This window comes from Eublepharis macularius, chromosome 4, assembly GCF_028583425.1.
Source record: "Eublepharis macularius isolate TG4126 chromosome 4, MPM_Emac_v1.0, whole genome shotgun sequence".
Lineage (NCBI taxonomy): Eukaryota > Metazoa > Chordata > Lepidosauria > Squamata > Eublepharidae > Eublepharis > Eublepharis macularius.
The window spans coordinates 160981611-161000528 of NC_072793.1; the positions used below are offsets into that span (position 1 = coordinate 160981611).

Sequence of the window (18918 nt, forward strand, 5' to 3'; positions counted from 1 at the left end):
GTTAAAGTAGTTTCTAATCCCCACTTGGCCATTCTATTCATTGGGTGACCTTGGGACAGTCATTCTTTCTCAGCCCAACATACCTTACAGGGTTGTTGTGAAGGTAAACTGGAGGTAGAATGCATATATGCTGCTCTGAGCTCCTTGGTGGAATGGTAAAATGTAATTTATGCTGTAATAACAGAGAGCCCCCTTCACAATTAGAAAATCCCCAAATAGAATGCTGTTCTATATGGGAAATAAAATTCAACCTCTGTGTCGACTGTCAACCCTGACTTTTTTTCTCTACTGCACACATGCTTATGGTGGGGAACCAAGGCCTGTCATGGCTTTCCAGGGCATAAACAAGTACCAATCCAGATGCTGCTCTCTGGATCCTTCCCACCCCATTATACTTGCAGAAAGGTCAGGGATTTCCTAACAAGGCCTACAAATGAGATTGTTCTTGTTGTGTGGGTAACAAGGTTCTTCCGTCATCTAATTTTTGCTGTCAGTTGCATGGCAACTTAATTCTATGTGCCTATTCCAAAAGTTAGGTGTGTCTGTCCTCCTTATTCCTTCATCCCATTGGCTGTTCCCAGTGCCTTGATGGGAATAAGTTCTTCACCCTAAACAGCTCCCACTCCCATCACAAGACTGGCTTGGAAGAGTCCTTGTTGCAGAACAAAGCTCCATCTGTCTTCTTAAGCTTATTGTCACTTTCAAAACACACTCCTCCGTGTGTGTGTGTGTGTGTGTGTGTGTGTGTGTGTGTGTCTGTGTGTGTGTGTGGGTATTTCAGGCTCTCTCTCTTTCTCCCTATCAATTGATCAAGATGAACAAGCTGCTTCTCCTGGGCTTTTCTGTTCTGCTCTTCTATGCAGTTGGTAAGTACAAAATTTTAAAGAAAGAGGTCAACATGGGGATATTATTTTTCTGGAGAAATGTATATGAATATTCAGTCGCAAGGACTATGTTAGAAGTAGATATTGGACAGGATACTTTTTCTGATTATGCTATACGAGGTACTTGAGTACCAGGGAGGTGGATTCTAGTGGTCTCCCTTTTCCTGTCTAACCCTTACCCTTAATTTAGAGGCAATCCTTTACCCATAGCTTGCCTAGATTTTCCATTTTGCCTCGGACCACTGTGGTTCAATAAGGTAATCGTTGAAACATGTCCTTAGCATGTCACCTTTTTACATGCATGGCTTTGGTTAAACTGAGAGCCAAGCTACAAGTGACGCCTGACACAGGTTGGACACTTGTCAGCTTACTTCAAGTTTTGATGGGAAATGTAGGCAATCTGGTCTTGCAGCTGTAATGGAGAGCCAAGCTGTAAAACCAGGATGTCTACATTTCCCATCAAAACTTGAGGGAATTTGACAAGTGTCCAGCCTGTGTAAGGCGTCACTTGTAGCTTGGCTCTGAATCCAGGAGATTGTAGATAGAAAGGAAGGGCAAAGTTAAGACTAAGGTGGGACCAATAAATTCAAGTTGTTGAATTAGAGGAGGATTTTCTTATGAATTGACCTGATGCTTTAAGTTTCTCAGCAGGTCTACTGGAGTCTCACTTCAATAATCCCAATGGGCTAGTCACGTTAGCCTACTGCAGTAAGAGTCCAGTGGCACCTTACAGAGTAACACAACTTATTCCATCAAAGCTTTTGTGAGTCAGAGCTGACTTCATCAGATGCATGAAGTTTGCATTCATTCGGCAGATTCAGTTTGTGTATCTGATGAAATGAACTCTGACTCACAAAAGCTTATGATGGAATAAATTGTGTTACTCCTTAAGGTGCCACTGGGTATCTGTTTTATTTCACTCGAGTAAAATGCTGTTTTTGCCGGGGTCAAATGCAACTACATCAAAAGGTGAAAGTTCTGGGGAAAGCAATTCAATTATTAAAAATGGAAGGGGAGGAAGAAGGGGACTATTTTTCCACAGGTAACTATTTTGTTTCAAAACCAACTGGGATGACATGTTTAAGGATTGTACTCCTTATGGGATCCTGTTTCCTTAATTTCAATGCATCCAATGTTTATGAGCACTTCAAAGCAAAGTATATTTTTGATTCATTGTCCAGGGACTGTATTCGCAAATGAAACTCTTCTACCTGCCCATTTTCAGAACGGAAAGAGAAAGTGCTCCTGTTTCAATAGGCAATTAACAATCTCACTTGCATAGCAGGCACAGGGAGGCCTTTGGCAACCCCAAGAAGCCAAGGAACAGGGCACAGCAGGCAAAGATAGCTGTTTGACAGCCTAGGAAAGGCAGGTAATGGGAGCCCAGCACAGAGAATGACATTTATTTATTTATACCTTACCTTTCTCCCAATGGGGATCCAAAGGATCTGTCCTCCATTTTATCCTCACAACGACCCTGTGAGGCAGGTACAGCTAAGGGTCTATGACTGGTTCAAGATCACCGTTACAGAGGCAACAGTCCTCAGAATACCACAGCGATGAGGCAGCAGCAGAGGGCCTTGGCCTCCATGCCCTGTTTGTTTGGCTCTCCAGGGCAACAGGCTGGAGTCGGACTAGCATAGCGGGACCTGTGGTCTGAGCCAGCAGGCTGCACTTAAGGGAAAGCAGAGCACTTGCTGTTGCCACAGCCAGGACCAAATCAGGCATGTGACTAAACCTGAGGTTGTCTTCAAATATGGCGGCTGTATCCCTAGCTAGCATCACAGTTATTTTGGCCACCAGAGATGAGGTCCGCATTCAAGAAAAATAGAGTGTCTCTACACAAGACATCTTACACAGGAAGCTCAAGTGAAATGTCTTACACTTGTTGTGGATACACATGCACTGCTAGGGAGACAGAGTACACTTGAATATAAGACCACACAGAAGGTAAGTCACTCGAGCGGTCCTGTGTAAGATGTCTCGTGTAGAGAGACTCTAGTCTCAATCGCAAGAGTCTGATGCAGCAAAACTGAGCCGGTGTCCTGTCACATCTGAAACTGCTGACGCATCAGCTTTCAAACTACAGAGCCCCTTCTTTACCAGATGTTTGGGAAGGATTGCTTGGTCGGGAGCCACTGGATTCTGTGGTGTGTGTTTACTTATTTCATTTACATACCACCCATCCACTCATGATGACGAACCTTGAGATATAATATATGAGATTCCCTCTCGGGCACTGACCACACCCTGATGTGCATAACTTCATCAGAGTTGCTGTATGATGTGCCATCAGACAACTGATAGCAGTTACATGGGGAGTTATGGAAAGTGGGTCAAGTTCCATCCAGCGTCCCCGCCGTCATTGCTATCCAAAATTTTTGCACTTAATTACATGTAATTACCCATTAATTAGGGAGGGGACATGGCTCAACAGTGCAGCATCTGCTTTGCATACATAAGGTCCCAAGTTCAGTCCCTGGATTCCCAGATGTTCCTATGAAAGTGGCTGAGGAGCTGGCGAACTATCCTGCTGTTTTCCTTCGTTCCACCCCACTTTGTAATGAGATCTGTGGATTTTATTTTTTTAATGATTTTAACTTTTTTATTGTATTTTAAATTGTGGTTTTTATGATTTTATGATGTTGTGACCTGCCCTGAGCCCGCTTGCAGGGAGGGCAGGATATAAATCCAAATAAATAAATAAAACCTCGGATGGTAGGTGATGAAAAAGACCTTACCTGAGACCTTGGAAAGCCACTGCCAGTTAGAGTAGAAAATGCTGACCCTGATGGACCAGTGACCTGAATCAGTATGAGGCAGCTTCATTGGCTCACTGCTAGCAATACCTTGCTTTTGCGGGAGGAGAGCAAGGCTTTTACAGCTGTGGTGACTGCAAACCATTCTACTTCCATCAGCACCATCAAAACAGTTTCGAGGAAAGCTTTTAAGAACTTGGCAGCATTGCCTCATTGCTGGAGGCTGTTGACATTTCCATTCATGCTGTTACTCAATAAAGCTTCATAGAGGGTGGCGTGCCCATTTTCTGCTGCCTTCTCCATCTCTGCATGTCTGCTTCTTGGGTTCCAGACATAAAACAGGTGGCTGGGCTTCTTTTAATTGTAGGGAATTAACATCAATTACAAAAGGTATTACTTTTCAGTTCATCCCCCACTTAATTATTTGACATATTCCATAATAGAAAGTAGCAGAAAGCACAACATCCAGCTACAGTATAGAACAGGGATCCCCAACATGGTGTCCACGGGCACAATTGTGCCTGCTAACACCTTTCCTGGTGCCTGCCAAGTGTTTGTAGAATGTGAGTGGGGCCAAGTGGGTCTTCTGAAAAGCATGGCTTCTGATTGGCCATTACAGTATTGATTGGATGTGCAGATTTTTTAAAACATTGCTTTGGCAGAAACTATTTCTGCAGCATAAAGATCTTCAGTGTGTTACTGAAGGTAAGCTGCAGCAGTCATTTTGTGGCAGCCATTTTGTTTCTGCGTCCACCACATTGTGTCAAAATTCCAAATGTGCTCGCAGGTTCAAAAAGTTTGGGGACCCCTGATATAGAGCAAGAGTGGTTTACATGCAGGTCAAAAAAACACTCCCTAAAAATAAAGTAACTGTATTACTGGAATAGTCCCAAGGCCCAATGAGTCCAGCATTTCTGGGAACTCACCCAAAAGCTGCCACCCGGCAACTCAAAAGAAGAGAACAAAGGAGGTCATTCTTTTGTCTAGAAGAATGCTACTTCTCAACAACAAAGCTCTACCTTTCTCTGTCATGGGAAATAGCTCATCTAATCTTCATAAAAAGCCATTTTAGCCTGCAACCATCATCGACATATTGTGGGTGTTGAGAGTACTATGAAGTCATTATATGTTACATTAACAAGATCCCTCCTCCCCACCCTACCCCAACAGTTCCTATTTATTCCATCTACGTGGTCAATATTTTTAAAACCTTCTAAGTTCTTTTAAGTGGTCCAAATTTTTATTTATCAGGCAAAATTTAAGCCTAACCCAACCTATGAATAACAAGGAACCTAGACACCACTCAAACTTGCTTCCATTTATTTACTGCTAGCCATAAGTGCCAGGCGCTGGATAACTCAAAAGCAACATTTAAAGTGGACAAGAATGGAGATTTTTAAAAGAAAAGGCAAATGTTTCAGGAGATCCTGGCAGAACAACCACATTTCATTTCCATTGATCACTACATTTGCAGTTTTGATGTCATGTTATGATAGTTCTGGAAGGCAAACTACACAATGTACAGGGCTTTTTTCCAGCCGATATGTCATGGAACAGTGTTCTGGCACCTCTCCCTGCAGCCCAAGACTTCCTGGCCAGCTGAAGCAGGGGAAGCCCCAAACAGGGCTTTAAACTTCTCCCAGCTAAAGCCGGGGAAGCCCCAAACAGGGCTTTAAACTTCAGCTGAGAGGAGGGAGATTCCCTTCCTCCCAGCTGAAGATGGGGAAGCCCCAAACAGGCTTTCAGCTGACAGGAAGGGGATTCCCCCTCCCAGCTGAAGCTTTCCTTCCTCCCTCCCTCCCTTTCTCTTTCCTTTTTTCCATGTCCTTCCTTCCTTCCTTCCATCCATATCTTTCCTTCTTTCCCTTCCTTCCTTCCTTCCTTTCCATATCTTTCCTTCTTTCTTTCACTTCCTTCCTCTTTCTTCTTTCCATGTCTTTCTTTCTTTCCCTTGCTTTCCTTCTTTCCATGTCTTTCCTTCTTTCTTTCCCTTCCTTCCTTCCTCCCTCCCTCCCTCCCTCCCTCCCTCCCTCCTTCTTTCTTTCTTTTCCCCATGTCCTTCCTTCTTTCCTTCTTTCCCTTCCTTCCTTTCCATATCTTTCCTTCTTTCCCTTCCTTCCTTCCTTCCTTTCCATATCTTTCCTTCTTTCTTTCACTTCCTTCCTCTTTCTTCTTTCCATGTCTTTCTTTCTTTCCCTTGCTTTCCTTCTTTCCATGTCTTTCCTTCTTTCTTTCCCTTCCTTCCTTCCTTCCTTCCTCCCTCCCTCCTTCTTTCTTTCTTTTCCCCATGTCCTTCCTTCTTTCCTTCTTTCCCTTCCTTCCTTTCCATGTCTTTCCTTCTTTCCCTCCCTTCCTTCCTTTCTCTTTCCATGTCTTTCCATGTCTTTCTTCCTTCCTCCCTCCCTTCTTTTCTTTTTTCTTCTTTCCATGTCTTTCTTTTTTACTCTTCTTTCTTTCCCTTCCTCCCTTCTTTCCTTCTTTCCCTTCCTTTCTTTTTCTTTCTCCTGGAGGGTGGCTGGGCCATGCACAATGACATCACTTCCCAGAAGTGACATCATTGCGTAATCCCAGGAGTGTGTATGTGCTTTGTGCATGCACATATAGTGACAGGGGAGCCACCTCCTGCTGGGAGCTGCCCCAGGTGAGAGTTCCCCCACCTCTTTCCCCACTTTCATCACTACCTAGGGGTAGGGTTTCCAGATCCCCTTACTCTCCCAGTGCGAAGGGGGACCCAGCACTCACCTTTTCATTGCTCCTCATGCACGTGACATTACTTCCAGGAGCATTCTCAGGGCAGCGCAATTACATCAGTGATGTCATAACGCCACCCTAGGAGTGTGCCTGGGAGGCCTGTGGTGAGGGGTGGGTGGGAACAGGAGATCCCCTGCCCCCATCAGGGGACTTGGGATCCCTACCTAGAGGTGACACAGTCCTTTTAACATAAAAGCTGTGGCCTCTCAGTGCTTGGAGGAGTAATGGAACTCCTTTTACATGTTTTCAAATGGTAATTGAAGCACATAAAAAGATGAGCATGTAAAATACATTTGCATCTTCCTTCTTTCCTTCGACTCAACACTACTTATGATTTGGTTTACTCTATTTCATCACTCCATTTACTTGAGTTAGGAAAGAGTTGTGTAAGATGGTTTCTGTAGCAAGGAAGAGGATTTTGGTGAATGAAAAACTGACAATCTATTGGCAAGTGAGAAATTAAAAAGAGATAAGAAAGTAGCAGAGTTTGATATTAGCACATTGGAAATAAGTAGACAGACTTCTATGGTTTTAGCTCTGGAAAAATACTTTACTACGTAACAGGGGGAAACCAACTACATCTTGATGGCTAGAGAGAAAAAGATTGGACTAACACAGACTGAACACACAGCTGAGAGCACTGAGAGTGAACAAAGAGCAATAAAACCTTAGTATATGTTGCTAGCTAATTGGCCCCCAATAAACTGGCTCATCCAATAGACAATCCTAGATTCCTTCATTTAGACTAAAAACTCCCCTTTCTATGGCGGGAACTTTTACTCGAGGCCTAAATGGTCCTACGCTAACTAGCTATCTGACTAAACAGAATAGCAATTTAATTATTTCATGACTGAATGTAGGACACTTGCAAAAATCCCAACAAAATCCAACCTATTGGTTCTTGTCAAGGGGATTTAAAGAGTCTTCTCTGAATGGAAAATGGAGTTGGATTCATCCAGACAGATCCACCTTTGGTGATTTATTATTATTAGTGAGAGTCTTGTGCAAGTTTCACATACCTCACTGTGGCAAAACACCTCTTGTGAAAGTGTGCTGGGCACAGCACCACCTTGGTAATTCCACATGTTGTTGATGTCAGCAGATTTTAAGTGCTATTTCTACCTTTTGGCCTTTTCTATGGAGCAATTATCCAAGGATCATTTCAGGGCTTTCCCAAAAATATGAGGGCATCTCTTCAAAATTCTATACTAAATCTGGCCATATCCTAGAGGTCTTGCCACAGGACTCACCCAGGTAAGTCCCAGGTTCCCCATCTCTTGCTGGCAACCCTATATGGGCTTGGCCTAAAGTGGCACTCATGAGGGGAACCAGAGCTTATGACAAAAGAGATCCAGTTTGGTGTAGTGGTTAAGAGTGCGGGACTCTAATCTGGAGAGCCAGGTTTGATTCCCCACTCTTCCACTTGAAGCCGGCTGGGTGACCTTGGGCTAGTCTGTGGAGCTCTCTCACCTACCTCACAGGGTGTTTTGTTGTGGGGATAATAATGACATACTTTGTAAACCGCTCTGAGTGGGCATTAAGTTCTCCTGAAGGGCGGTATATAAATCGAATGTTATTATTATTGTTATTAAAAGAATGGTGATTTTTCTTAACAACTGTAGATTTCTTTTCACATTGGGCACCATTCTGATTACGAGACTGTTTTCTGATGTCTGTTAAAGCACCTCTCAGCAGCTTGGAGGAGATTTCTCACCTCCCATTTAAACATATGAACAAATGAGGCTGTCTTATGCTGAGTCAGATCTTTAGTCCGTCAAGGTCAGTATCGTCTGCTCAGACCGGCAGTGGCCCGCCAGGGTCTCAGGCAGAGGTCTTTCACACCCCTGATTACTTGGACCTTTCCACTGGAAATGCTGGGGACTGAAACTAGAACCTTCTGCATTCCAAGAGGATGCTCTGCCCTGAGCCACAGCCCCTTCCCTGTTGATGGGAAAGGGCAGATGTGTATCTGTGGGAGAGAAGTGTTTATGCTAGAAAAGAGTGAGAAGAGCAAACTCTCTATAGATCTGATAGCAGGCAGTAGATTTGCTCCCCTAGAAGAGTGCTTCTTTGCCTCCAGCTGTGTACTGCTTGCATATTTGTAAATAAAGCAAATACTATGCGAACACAGTAAGTTTCCAGCGGTCTTTTCTCCAACAGCAACCACCCAGTTTCCGGCACCTGAACTGTCAGATATATTCTAAGCAGCAGCAGTTCACAACGTGGGCCACTGAGGGTTCCTCAGTCCCAGCACAGAGCACCACTGAAAGGGGAGAGGGATGTGGTGCCCTTACCACAAGGTGCCAGGAGATGGTAACAGAGACATACAGGCACGCCAGTGAAGACCACATCCCTCTCCTCCTCCAGCAGCACTCGGGGGGCAGGGGGATCTGATAGCACCCTTACACATGAACCACTGCTGGTAAGGCATTATATTTCTGAAAACTTGGCACCAAGTTTTGCTTGAAGGTAGACGGAAGAAAGGTCTCCGGTGAGAAGATGCCATTGGTTCATTTTTGGTCTCCCTCGAAAGGCAGTCAGTCATGAGTGTAGTCAAGAGTTTTGACCTGCCTGGCCCGGCCTTTCTGCTTCTCCTTTGCAGCTGAAGGCCTGATATGCAAAGTGTGCAAGTACAAACTCGGCAACCTCTGTGTCGGCTCTACTGAACCCTGCCAAGCTGATGAAGGGCAATATTGTGAGACCTCGAGCATGTACGCAGGTGAGTCCTCCAAAGACACTCACAGGTGGGATCCAGCTCTGAGACTGCTGAATCAGACTTTATTCACAAATTGGAGATGATGTGTGTTCTCCCTCGGGGTGGTTTAACAGGCACCTTTAAATCCCAACCGAGGGCAGGTGCTAATAGCTCACATATCTCACCCCCCCCTTAAACTACTAGTTTGTTCCACATCTCATTCCATCCTGCATTAAATCTGATGTTTATTTTGCTCTGCACCTGCATACGCACACGCACACACCCCTTGGGCACTGAATAGGGTTACCAACCTAAAGGAGGGCCTTCACGTTCTCCCAGAATTACAACTGATTTCCAGACTGCAGCCTCATAGAGGAAATGAGGGCAAACTCTATGGCATTACATCCCTACTGAGCTCCATTCACTCCTAAGACTCCACCCTCCCTGGATACCTTCACCAAATCTCCAGGAATTTCCAAAGCCACAGCTGGCAACCCGAGTACTTCATCAAGACAATGGATGTACACTTCTAGCCCTCTGAGGGATTCAACTCCAACTCACAAAAGCTTCTGCTGAAATAAATTTTGTTAGTTTTCTCGGTGTTACCTGAATCCTGTGTAATTCAGGTAAGGCTAGTGATTCCTCTAGTGCTATAATATTGTGTAATCAATTGTTCAGTGGTGGCTGGATTTTAGATGGAGCTCATCTGAAACGGCAACAACTGACTTTTGGGTTTTAATTCAGTAACAGAAACTGCTCACATATTCTAGGTAGTTTTTTATTTGTACCAACAAGGACTAGAAGCTTGAGGGAAAGGCAAGAGCTCTCCCTCCCCCACCAGCAACTTTCCAAGCCCAATTCCACTCCTTTTTAAAAAAAAATAGAAACCATTCCCTGGAGTTGCTGTGTGACTGCACAGAGTACAGGTTGGCTCTCTGGCAAACTTGTAAAAGAAGGAACATCTAGAGTGACCCTGATTCAAATTGGGATCATGGTGTCGGGGGCAGAGGCTTAAGCCTTCCCCCTGCACTGTCTTCCTGACCTGAAATTTGTCTTGATTTGCCCACTATTTGTCCTAATAGGGGAAACTTTAATGTACTGACCAGGGCTTTGTTTCTGGGGAAAGAGGTGGTGGAACTCAGTGGGTTGCCCTCGGAGAAAATGATCACATGGCTGGTGGCCCCGCCCCCTGATCTCCAGACAGAGAGGAGTTTAGATTGCCCTCCGTGCTGCTTGGCGGCAGGGAAGGCAATCTAAACTCCTCTCTGTCTGGAGATCAGGGGGCGGGGCCACTAACCATGTGATCATTTTCAAGAGGTTCCGGAACTCCGTTCCACCACATTCCAGCTGAAAAAAAGCCCTAGTACTGACAGTTATAAGTAACTTTCCCGGTGGTGCCCTCAGGAGATAGGAATACATCAAACTGACCTTCTGTAGACCCTCAAGAACTGCCCAGAACACCAAATACTTGCCCAGAAGTACCACTTGATTCCTTTTACAGCGTTGTCCACTGGTGTGAGTCCCATTGTGGATGAATCATCTGAGGCAACCTCCTTGCTTTGAGGCTATTGGTTAGTCCTCAGCCCAGTGCTTGTCCCTCCCCTCCCTGGGCAGAAGCTTGCTGTTCCATCAATGTTTCAACCATAGAGTTTGGGAGGGACACCTCTAGGGTTGTCAGCTTTCAGTTGGGAAATTTCTAGAGGTTCGGGGGTTGAGCCTGGGGAGGGCAGGGTTTGGGGAGGGGCGGGATGTCTGTAGGGTATAATGCCATAGAGTTCACCCTCTATTTTGTCCAGGGAACTGACCTCTGTAGTCTGTAAATGAGTTATAATTCTGGGAACATTTCAGGCCCCACTTTACACACCTTCTCCTGCTTGCAGCCCAGATCTCTAGCCCCATCCTTTCAGTCTAGGGTTGCCAGGTCCCCCAACCTCCCCAGTGGGAAACTGGAGGCCTGGAACCTACCTTGCCTTCTTCCCCTTCTTGCCTTCTTCCAGGGCCCTCGTGATGACATCACTTCAGGGAAGTGATGGCATTGTGCAGGCCATGGCCACCCAGGGAGCACTCTTGCACTTCACAGCTGGCCTGATCTGGGCAGAATTGGGCCCAAAATGGCCTGGGTTAGGCCAAAATGGCTTGGAATGGGCTGCTGCCAGGAGCACTCCCCCACCTGGCAGCCCGAATTGGGCTGAAACAGGCCCAAAATGGCAGAAATGGGCCCGAAATGGCCAGGATCGGGCCCAAATTGGCCTGGAATGGGCTGTTGCTGCACAAGGGAACACTCTGAAACAGCCTGGCTGTTTCAGGCCTGTTTTGGCCCACAGGAGTGTGCACTGCCATCTGGGAGTGTGCCACACCACCTGGGAGCACGCCCATGAGGCCCATGCCTCCCTTGCCAGCCAGGTAAGCAGAGGCAGGGGGAGGGGGTGCAGGAGATCCCCCACCCTCAGTGGAGGACTGGCAACCCTATTTCAGTCCCAGACCCCTCCACCTTACCCCTCACTCCTCCCAGGTGGCCTACTCTCCCCCTTGGCCCAAAGGCCAGGGCTATGTCCACTCAGATACGTGGGTCAGGTCTTGCCTGGCCCCTTCCCCACCCTAGCTGCACAGCTGCTGCTGCTGTGGACAGTGCAGCCCAAATTGCCACACCCCTGGCAACTGGAGATTGAGCAAATGCTTGCTACTGACTCCACCCTCAGTGGCTGATTCCTGCCTCCAGTCATGTGTGCCCAGCCCGACCACTGCTGTTCCTGTCGCTGTCTCTGCTGCCACCAGGCCTGAGGAAATCTGCCCTGCAGCCTCATTCTCCAGATCCTGGCAGGGGGGGTCATCAGGGGCTCACATTCTCAGACAGGACAAATACTGGCTGGGAACTGTATTCTAAGCAGGAAATCCCAGACTCCACAAGTCAACAGTCCACTTATAGAACACAGGGACTCTGGAATGTGTGGCTCAGTGGCTGAGAGCTTCAAAACACTGATTTTCGACTTACATGGACAAAAAGCCACACGGGTCCGGGGGGGGGGGGTGCAGAAGAGAGAGGTGCTAGCACTTGTCCCATGGCAATAGAATGTTTTGTATCAGTGGAAGAACTGCTGGCCAAAGAGGAAAGGGAAGGCTGCCCTGCATTGTTCCCCTTCCTCCCTGCAGCTCCAGACCAACATAGCTTCTTGTCCAGCATCAGCATTTTGGAATCCTAGAAGGAAGGGGCAGGGCAGGGAAAGGCCCACGTCAAGCTTCAGGGTTGTGCCCAGAGTTTTTATATAGGTGGAAGAAGTGTAGACACGGTTGACGGTAATCATGATACTTCTGCATAACACATTAAGCAGAACTATACAGGCTGGTGAACTCCTCACACATCTGCTGCTACTACACCAAAATGACAAAATAACAAATGTGATACCCTTTTCCTGCTCTTCTGCTTTACTGTCCACTCATACTATCTCATTTTTCTCTTTTCTCTAGTCTTACCACGTGGGGAAGGAGAGTGGGCGCTAGAGCTCTATCCTCACCCCCTCCATACAAGTTATCTACAGAGTGCAACAGCATGGAGCAAGTAGCTCTTGAGCGCCCCCTCCAGGGCTACCAATTACAGCTTGGAAAATTCCTGGAGATTTGGGGTGGAGCCTGGGGAGGGACCTCTGCAGGCTATAATGCCATAGAACACACCCTCCAGAGCAGCCATTTTCTCCAGTCATCTGGAGATCAGTTGTGATCCTGGGAGATCTCCAGGTGCCACCTGGAGATTAGAAACCCTAACCCTATGATCAGCAGTGTTCTGAAAGCAGCATCCCTGATCGTAGGGAGGGAGTGTACACATGGTCATTTACTCTATGTGGTTGCACTCTGCAGATGACAAGCAATTGCACGGAGGCAGTGGTGGGGCCAATGTGCTTGTGCTTACTTTAACTCCCTGCACAGTGAGTCAGTGCACAGGTGGCCACCTGTAATAAATGTCTCTCTCTCTCTCTCTCTCTCTCTCTCTCTCTCTCCCTCCCTCCCTCCCTCCCTCCCTCCCTCCCAATTGCCCTGATCCTTCTGGCATTCCCTGCTCCCATCTCTGCCCTCTTAGAATCCTTCTGTCATTCAATCCCATAAGTGCTGTAAACTGAAACCTATTCTTCCATAACTCCCAGAGTATCCTTATACAAGCACTTCATAAGATCCAAGCCATTTGCCTGCATCTAACCATGCTAAGAAAACTTAGGGTCTGATTATATGTGTGATTATATGTGTGATAAACATGGGTAGGGGGAAATGCTCAACTCAACTCATGTTTACCATGTGACTGCACTCACCTTCAAAATGGTGGCGGGGCGGGGGGGACTGGACTCACATGTATGGAGGCAGGAGCAGCTTTGTTGATCCCAGCCATACGCTCAATGTGCTTTCCAGACAGGGCCACGGGAGATGGGCTGTTCATCTCACTGCTCCAGAAGTCTCCAGAATCAATGAAGCTGCTCCTGCCTCCATACATGCTCACAAGCCTATTTCCCCCCTCCCACACATACTGTTTTGCAGATGAGAACAGTCACACATTAAACACACATTGATTTTGGGTTTCCCTCAACCTACTTTTCACTTAGCACACATGTTGTCAGACCCTTAATGTACCCTTAAGAAAGCATGACAATTTCCATCAACTTGCTCTTCCTACTACAGATACAGTGCTACTCCTGAGAGTTTGCTAGCTACTAGGAATAAAATGTCGGGGGGGGGGGAGCTCACTGGACTGCTGCAGAAAGAGGTTCAAGATAATTTAAGGGTGCTTAAGTTGTCTTAACTGCATGGTTGAATACAGGTGTTTCCTGCTGCAAACATTTTCAGATGTACATAATTCAGTCCTAGGTAGAGTTACAACTTTCTAAGCCCATCGAATTTGTAGCTCTGCTTAGGATTGCACTGTTTATTAGCTATCTGTTATTCTTCTCAGTTTCACATCCTTTTGTGTAAACTTACCAGCCTGGTTCCCACAGGGCTTATCCATCATTTGTAGATTGCAGCATCAAGTCAGGACTTGCATATGTGATTAGGGTGGGAGAGATCAATCTTCCATATCTCTTTGTTTATTAATTTATTGGGTTTCTTGCTTGCCCACATACATGGAATGGTACTCAACGTTCCCCAACAGATGCATGTTATCTTGCACATTGACAAGTATACCATCAGTGTACAAAAGTGGAACATACCTAAACCAAGCCTAAGACCTTTGTATTTCCAGGGAGAGTCCCATATAAAGTAGTTTCCCTGTCACTACCTAATCTGGAGCAGAGTTTACATCACATTCCTTTTCTCCTTTGTTCTCCTACCAGGTCGTTTGTGGATCCGCACACAATCCGATTGCGGCAAGTATGCAGAGCTCTGCAACAAGACTGAGGAGAGAAATAACTTCTTCGGGACACGCTACGAGCGTACTTGCTGCAACTCCGATTTGTGTAATAGTTAAACTATCAGTGATCCCGGCACTAACCCCCTGCTAGCTGGGCTCAGCCTGGCACTTGGGATGGTGACTGGCATGAACCCTGATATAGATGCTCTTCTTACCCAAGGGGATAACACCATTGACTTCCCTGTCCTCCCAGATGATTTCCCTTCCAAAGACTCCTCATCTTCTACAGGCCTGCACAACTGTGTTTCACCAAGTCAAATGCAGCTGGCCATGTATGGAAACCTTCTAGGAGCTTGAAAAATCTTCCTGATGTTACTGCCTGCCTGGAATGACTTGTCAAGCACCTCAAGGTCTACAGTATCCAGGTGGAGGCCTGCACTTGGCTTGCTGAATTACAGTTTTGGTCTGCTATACATGCTAAACCATATTCTTCCTATCCCTCAGTAACATACCAGCCAATCTCTGAGAAACCCAAATGGGAAAGATTAACAGTGCTGTCCTAGGCAGAGTTACACTCTTCTAATCCCATTGACTTCTGTGGGCAGAAGGGTGTGACTTTGGTTAGAAATGCCTTGTCAGGCTCTGCCGACAGGACTTGAAACTTTTCTTCCTCTTCTCAACCCATGATAGCAGGATAGCCTCAAGAAACTCTAATAAGTATATATATTGGTAAATGAGCTCTTTCACTCATGATCTAAAATTGTATTACAAGCAGGGCTTTTTTTCAGCTGGAATGCAGTGGAATGGAGTTCCAGAACCTCTTGAAAAGGGTCACATGGCTGGTGGCCCCGCCCCCTGATCTCCAGACAGAGGGGAGTTGAAATTGCCCCCTGCACCGTGGCAGAGGATTGGAGATGCAAAGCTAAGATGTTTTCCCAATTGATCAGCAGGGCTGCCAAGAGGGAGGGATAGAAGGTAGAAAATTTCCCAGGCCCAGGTTGCTGGGTGGACCCTGAGAAGCTAGGCAGCCCACCTGCCTCAATTTGTTTAACTCTCACTCAACACATTGGTTGTAATCTTGGGGCTTCAGCAACACTTCGAAGCCCCTCGGAGAGACCATAATCAGTCACTCTAAATCCTTTGCTTGATTTGAAACAGCAGAAAATGCTCTATGGCAGAAAACAAGCATTTGTTATGTTTTCTAGTAAAGCGAAGGGTTGAAGTGAGCAATTATGGATTCCTATAGAAGATTTCTTCCTCCCCCCCTTCCCCCTGGATTAGTCTGTGCCCTCCTGCATATCAGATCAAGATGCTCAGATACAGCCGGCCTTCTGGTTATTTTGCAAACTGAAGTCCATTGAACACATGGCAATGCAGATGGAATTTTGACCCATGCTGTTTTGAAGGCCTATAACTCTCAAAGAGCAAGTTGAATTCTCTCCTGAGTTTCCAGAAACGCAGATAACCAAAAAATTGAATTTTCACATACCCTCAAAAAGATGTAGGATTTATAAACTAAGAAATTCATACAGCTGCCTTGGCAGATGCGGCCAACTCAAGCCAAGCAAACAGTAGCACTGTGTGGCGCTCCTTAGCCTTTGTTTCACTCGCCAAAGGTACAAAATGCAGCCATTTAGCTTTCTTAAAGCATCTGCAGTCCAGTGGCACTCCACTATTGGCTATCACATACAAAGCTCTTCATGGCTTCGGTCCAGCATATCCAAAGGACCGCCTCTCTTCCTATGTCCCACCAGGGCAGCTTCGCTCATTTGAACAGGGCCTTCTGCAGGTGCCACCTTGCACGTAGGCAAAACTGACACGTGCCTTTTCTGTGGTAGCCCTCACCTTATGGAACCGCCTACCTAAAGAGGTCAGGAAACCTCCCGCTCTCTTGGCTTTCCGCAAACTATGCAAAATTGAACTATTCAAGGGGGCTGTTTACTCAGATAAGAGGGCTGTACCGTAAGGAAGTGGTCTTAGATGAATACATCAGTAGAGGGATAGGAACTATAGTAGCAAAGTCTGTGCACTACTGTTTGCTATCTGTTGCTTTGTGTATGATTCTTCCAGGTAGTTTCGGGTTGTTTAATGTATCATTCTTAGAATTGCTTGTGTTCTTATTTAGCATTTCTTCTACTCTATATTAGATTTCTGCAGGTTTTAAAACCTTGAACATTTGCATTTATAGACCCTACTACATTGTTCATCGAAACTGACTGTACTAACACTGTGTAATCCACATTCAGTTTCAGCGAGAAAGATAGAGTATGAACATCAACAAATATAAATAATGTAAATAAGGGGGGGTTCTCAAGTTTGCAGCCCAAGGTGATTTTTTTTCTTCAGCAGTGCTTCTCTTTGTTTTACCAAAAAAAAAAATCTCTGTTTACACCTTGTTCTACAGGAAAAATTGATCAAGAGAAAACTTTTCATCAAAGATTTAATCAAAACCAAAGAACTTTATATTTTGATATGAAATTTGGGAACTATATGACAAAATCAAACTAGCCATTAAAACAAGCCAGGGCACGAAAACAGCATAAAACAAACACCAAGCATATGACATGAAATGATATGACATAAAACAGCTCTCAGGCTATAAGCAGACCACAAAACAGATAAAAAAGATGGGACCCCCCCTCAGTTAAAAGTCTGTGTAAAAAGAAGTGTTTTGGCCTGGCATCTCAAGTAAAGTAAGGTAACCTCAAAGGTTATGACATTCCAAATGTGAGATTCCACCTCTGAAAAAGCCATGTCGCTGGTCGCCATCCACCTCACCACTTCAAGAGGAGTACAGAGATTTTAACTGGTGGGCTGGACAGTATGGGAGTAGGCTAGGTTTGCCCACTTGGGGTGGGAGACTTCCCACCAATGTTCCGATGCTCCCTGCTCTTATTCTCTAAAGGGGCAGAAGAAAAATAGAAGGATGGCAGTGATTCATGTTGTCACAATGCTCTAAGAAGTCCTTGAACTGAGCCTGGCAACCAGCGGGAAGGTTGGGGGCTAGGACATGGCGGGTGTGGTATCACAGGTGTGATGATATCACTTCTGCAGGGAACCCAGAAGAGACAGCAGGTAGCTCTAGGAATCACTGGAAACTTTGTGGTAAAATCTTTTTATATTTTCCCACACACACACATACTGCTTGGAGGAGCAGAGAGCAATGGGAACGGGGGTGGGTGATCCCCTGCCCTGACAAGGGGCTTGGCAGCCCTAGTCAAGACCCTTAGGTGGGTCATGGAGCCCCATCTGCTAGGTTGCAAGACCCTAGAGAGCTGACATCTTGGTGTGGGAAAGACCTGCTGCTGGTGCCCATGCATGGTGCCTGCCTCTCTTTGCACACATGCTAAGAAGAGTATCAGGGAGGTAAGGCAAGGTCACAAAGTAATAGAGTGGATTATTTTTACCAATGGCAAGCACAGAAATCTGCTGCACAAAGAAGCTATTCTGTCTCTTCACCACCACCCACTCCCTGACCCTTGGAATGCAAATGCTGCCCCCATCACTGAGGTCATCATAACCCTGGCTCTTCATCTTTCTGTCATATGACTCTGATGTCACATGGTCTTGTGACTTGGTGAGATGATATCTGTGCTGCCATTTGGGCATTAAAAGTGGGCACCAGGATTGGAAAGTCTGAGAACCAATAACCTCAAATAAATACTCTAAGATTCTGGCAGCTGAGAATGACCAACCTTTCCTTAAACATACTTTGTTGAGCTGTTCTTTTATTCACAAACTAGAAATTGCCTGCTGTGTTTCATATTAATTAAGGAGAGGGGTGGTCTTTCATCTTTGTCAAGAAAAAAATGAGATTTTGCCAGATGATAAGGTTTCAGTAATGATAAAGAAATTTAATGTTGTTTGTTCTAAGAGCATCACATATCAGTTATGTTAATAACAGTGTATTAGTAACATGGTATGAACTTGTTTGGTGCTTTAATACTGTGTTTTGCATTTCTGTCATGCTTTTTATGTGAAATATTATTGCTTTGATATTATATTACTATGGCCTTTACTGAAGTAATTAATAAAGTTGCTTACCAATGCTTCCTCTACAAAAGCCTTGTAAATATCCACCGGGCCTAGGGGTTCGGAATCTTTAGTTCTGTGCTCTGCTGCCCCTTTGTGGTGAGTCACAGCATTGCAAATCAAAAGAATTCCAGACCTTATTTCCAAGCCAAGCTTCATCTCACAGAGGCTGCTTCTGACTAGGCAACCCTGCAGTTAGAACAGTAACACAATCCTGGGATCTTTTGAAAAAAAAACCTGTGCTCCATGCAGGCAGTGGAGGAAAGGTAATGTCAGTTTCCAAACAAACAGGAGGATTCACTCCATGCATGGCCCAGCCAAAATATATAAGAAAGTCTATCTATGGCCAAGCTGATAGGATCAACTGTCATAAGCCCCTACTAAGCGTAACCCTGTATCTCACATCTAGATCCTTTTTGCTTTTTGGCCTGGCTTGGCTGTGCCCATTAACATCACTGCTGTACTACA

General features: G+C 45.6%; 1 protein-coding gene across 1 annotated transcript; it reads left to right on the forward strand.

Moving 5' to 3' along the window:
- Positions 1–653: 653 nt before the first annotated feature.
- LOC129328223 (lymphocyte antigen 6 complex locus protein G6c-like) lies at positions 654–18467 on the forward strand. The gene is given in 4 exon segments (XM_054977136.1): positions 654–725; positions 758–866; positions 8997–9113; positions 14402–18467. Coding segments are annotated over 3 exon segments (543 nt in total). The 5' UTR covers positions 654–725; positions 758–814; the 3' UTR covers positions 14776–18467.
- Positions 18468–18918: the final 451 nt, after the last annotated feature.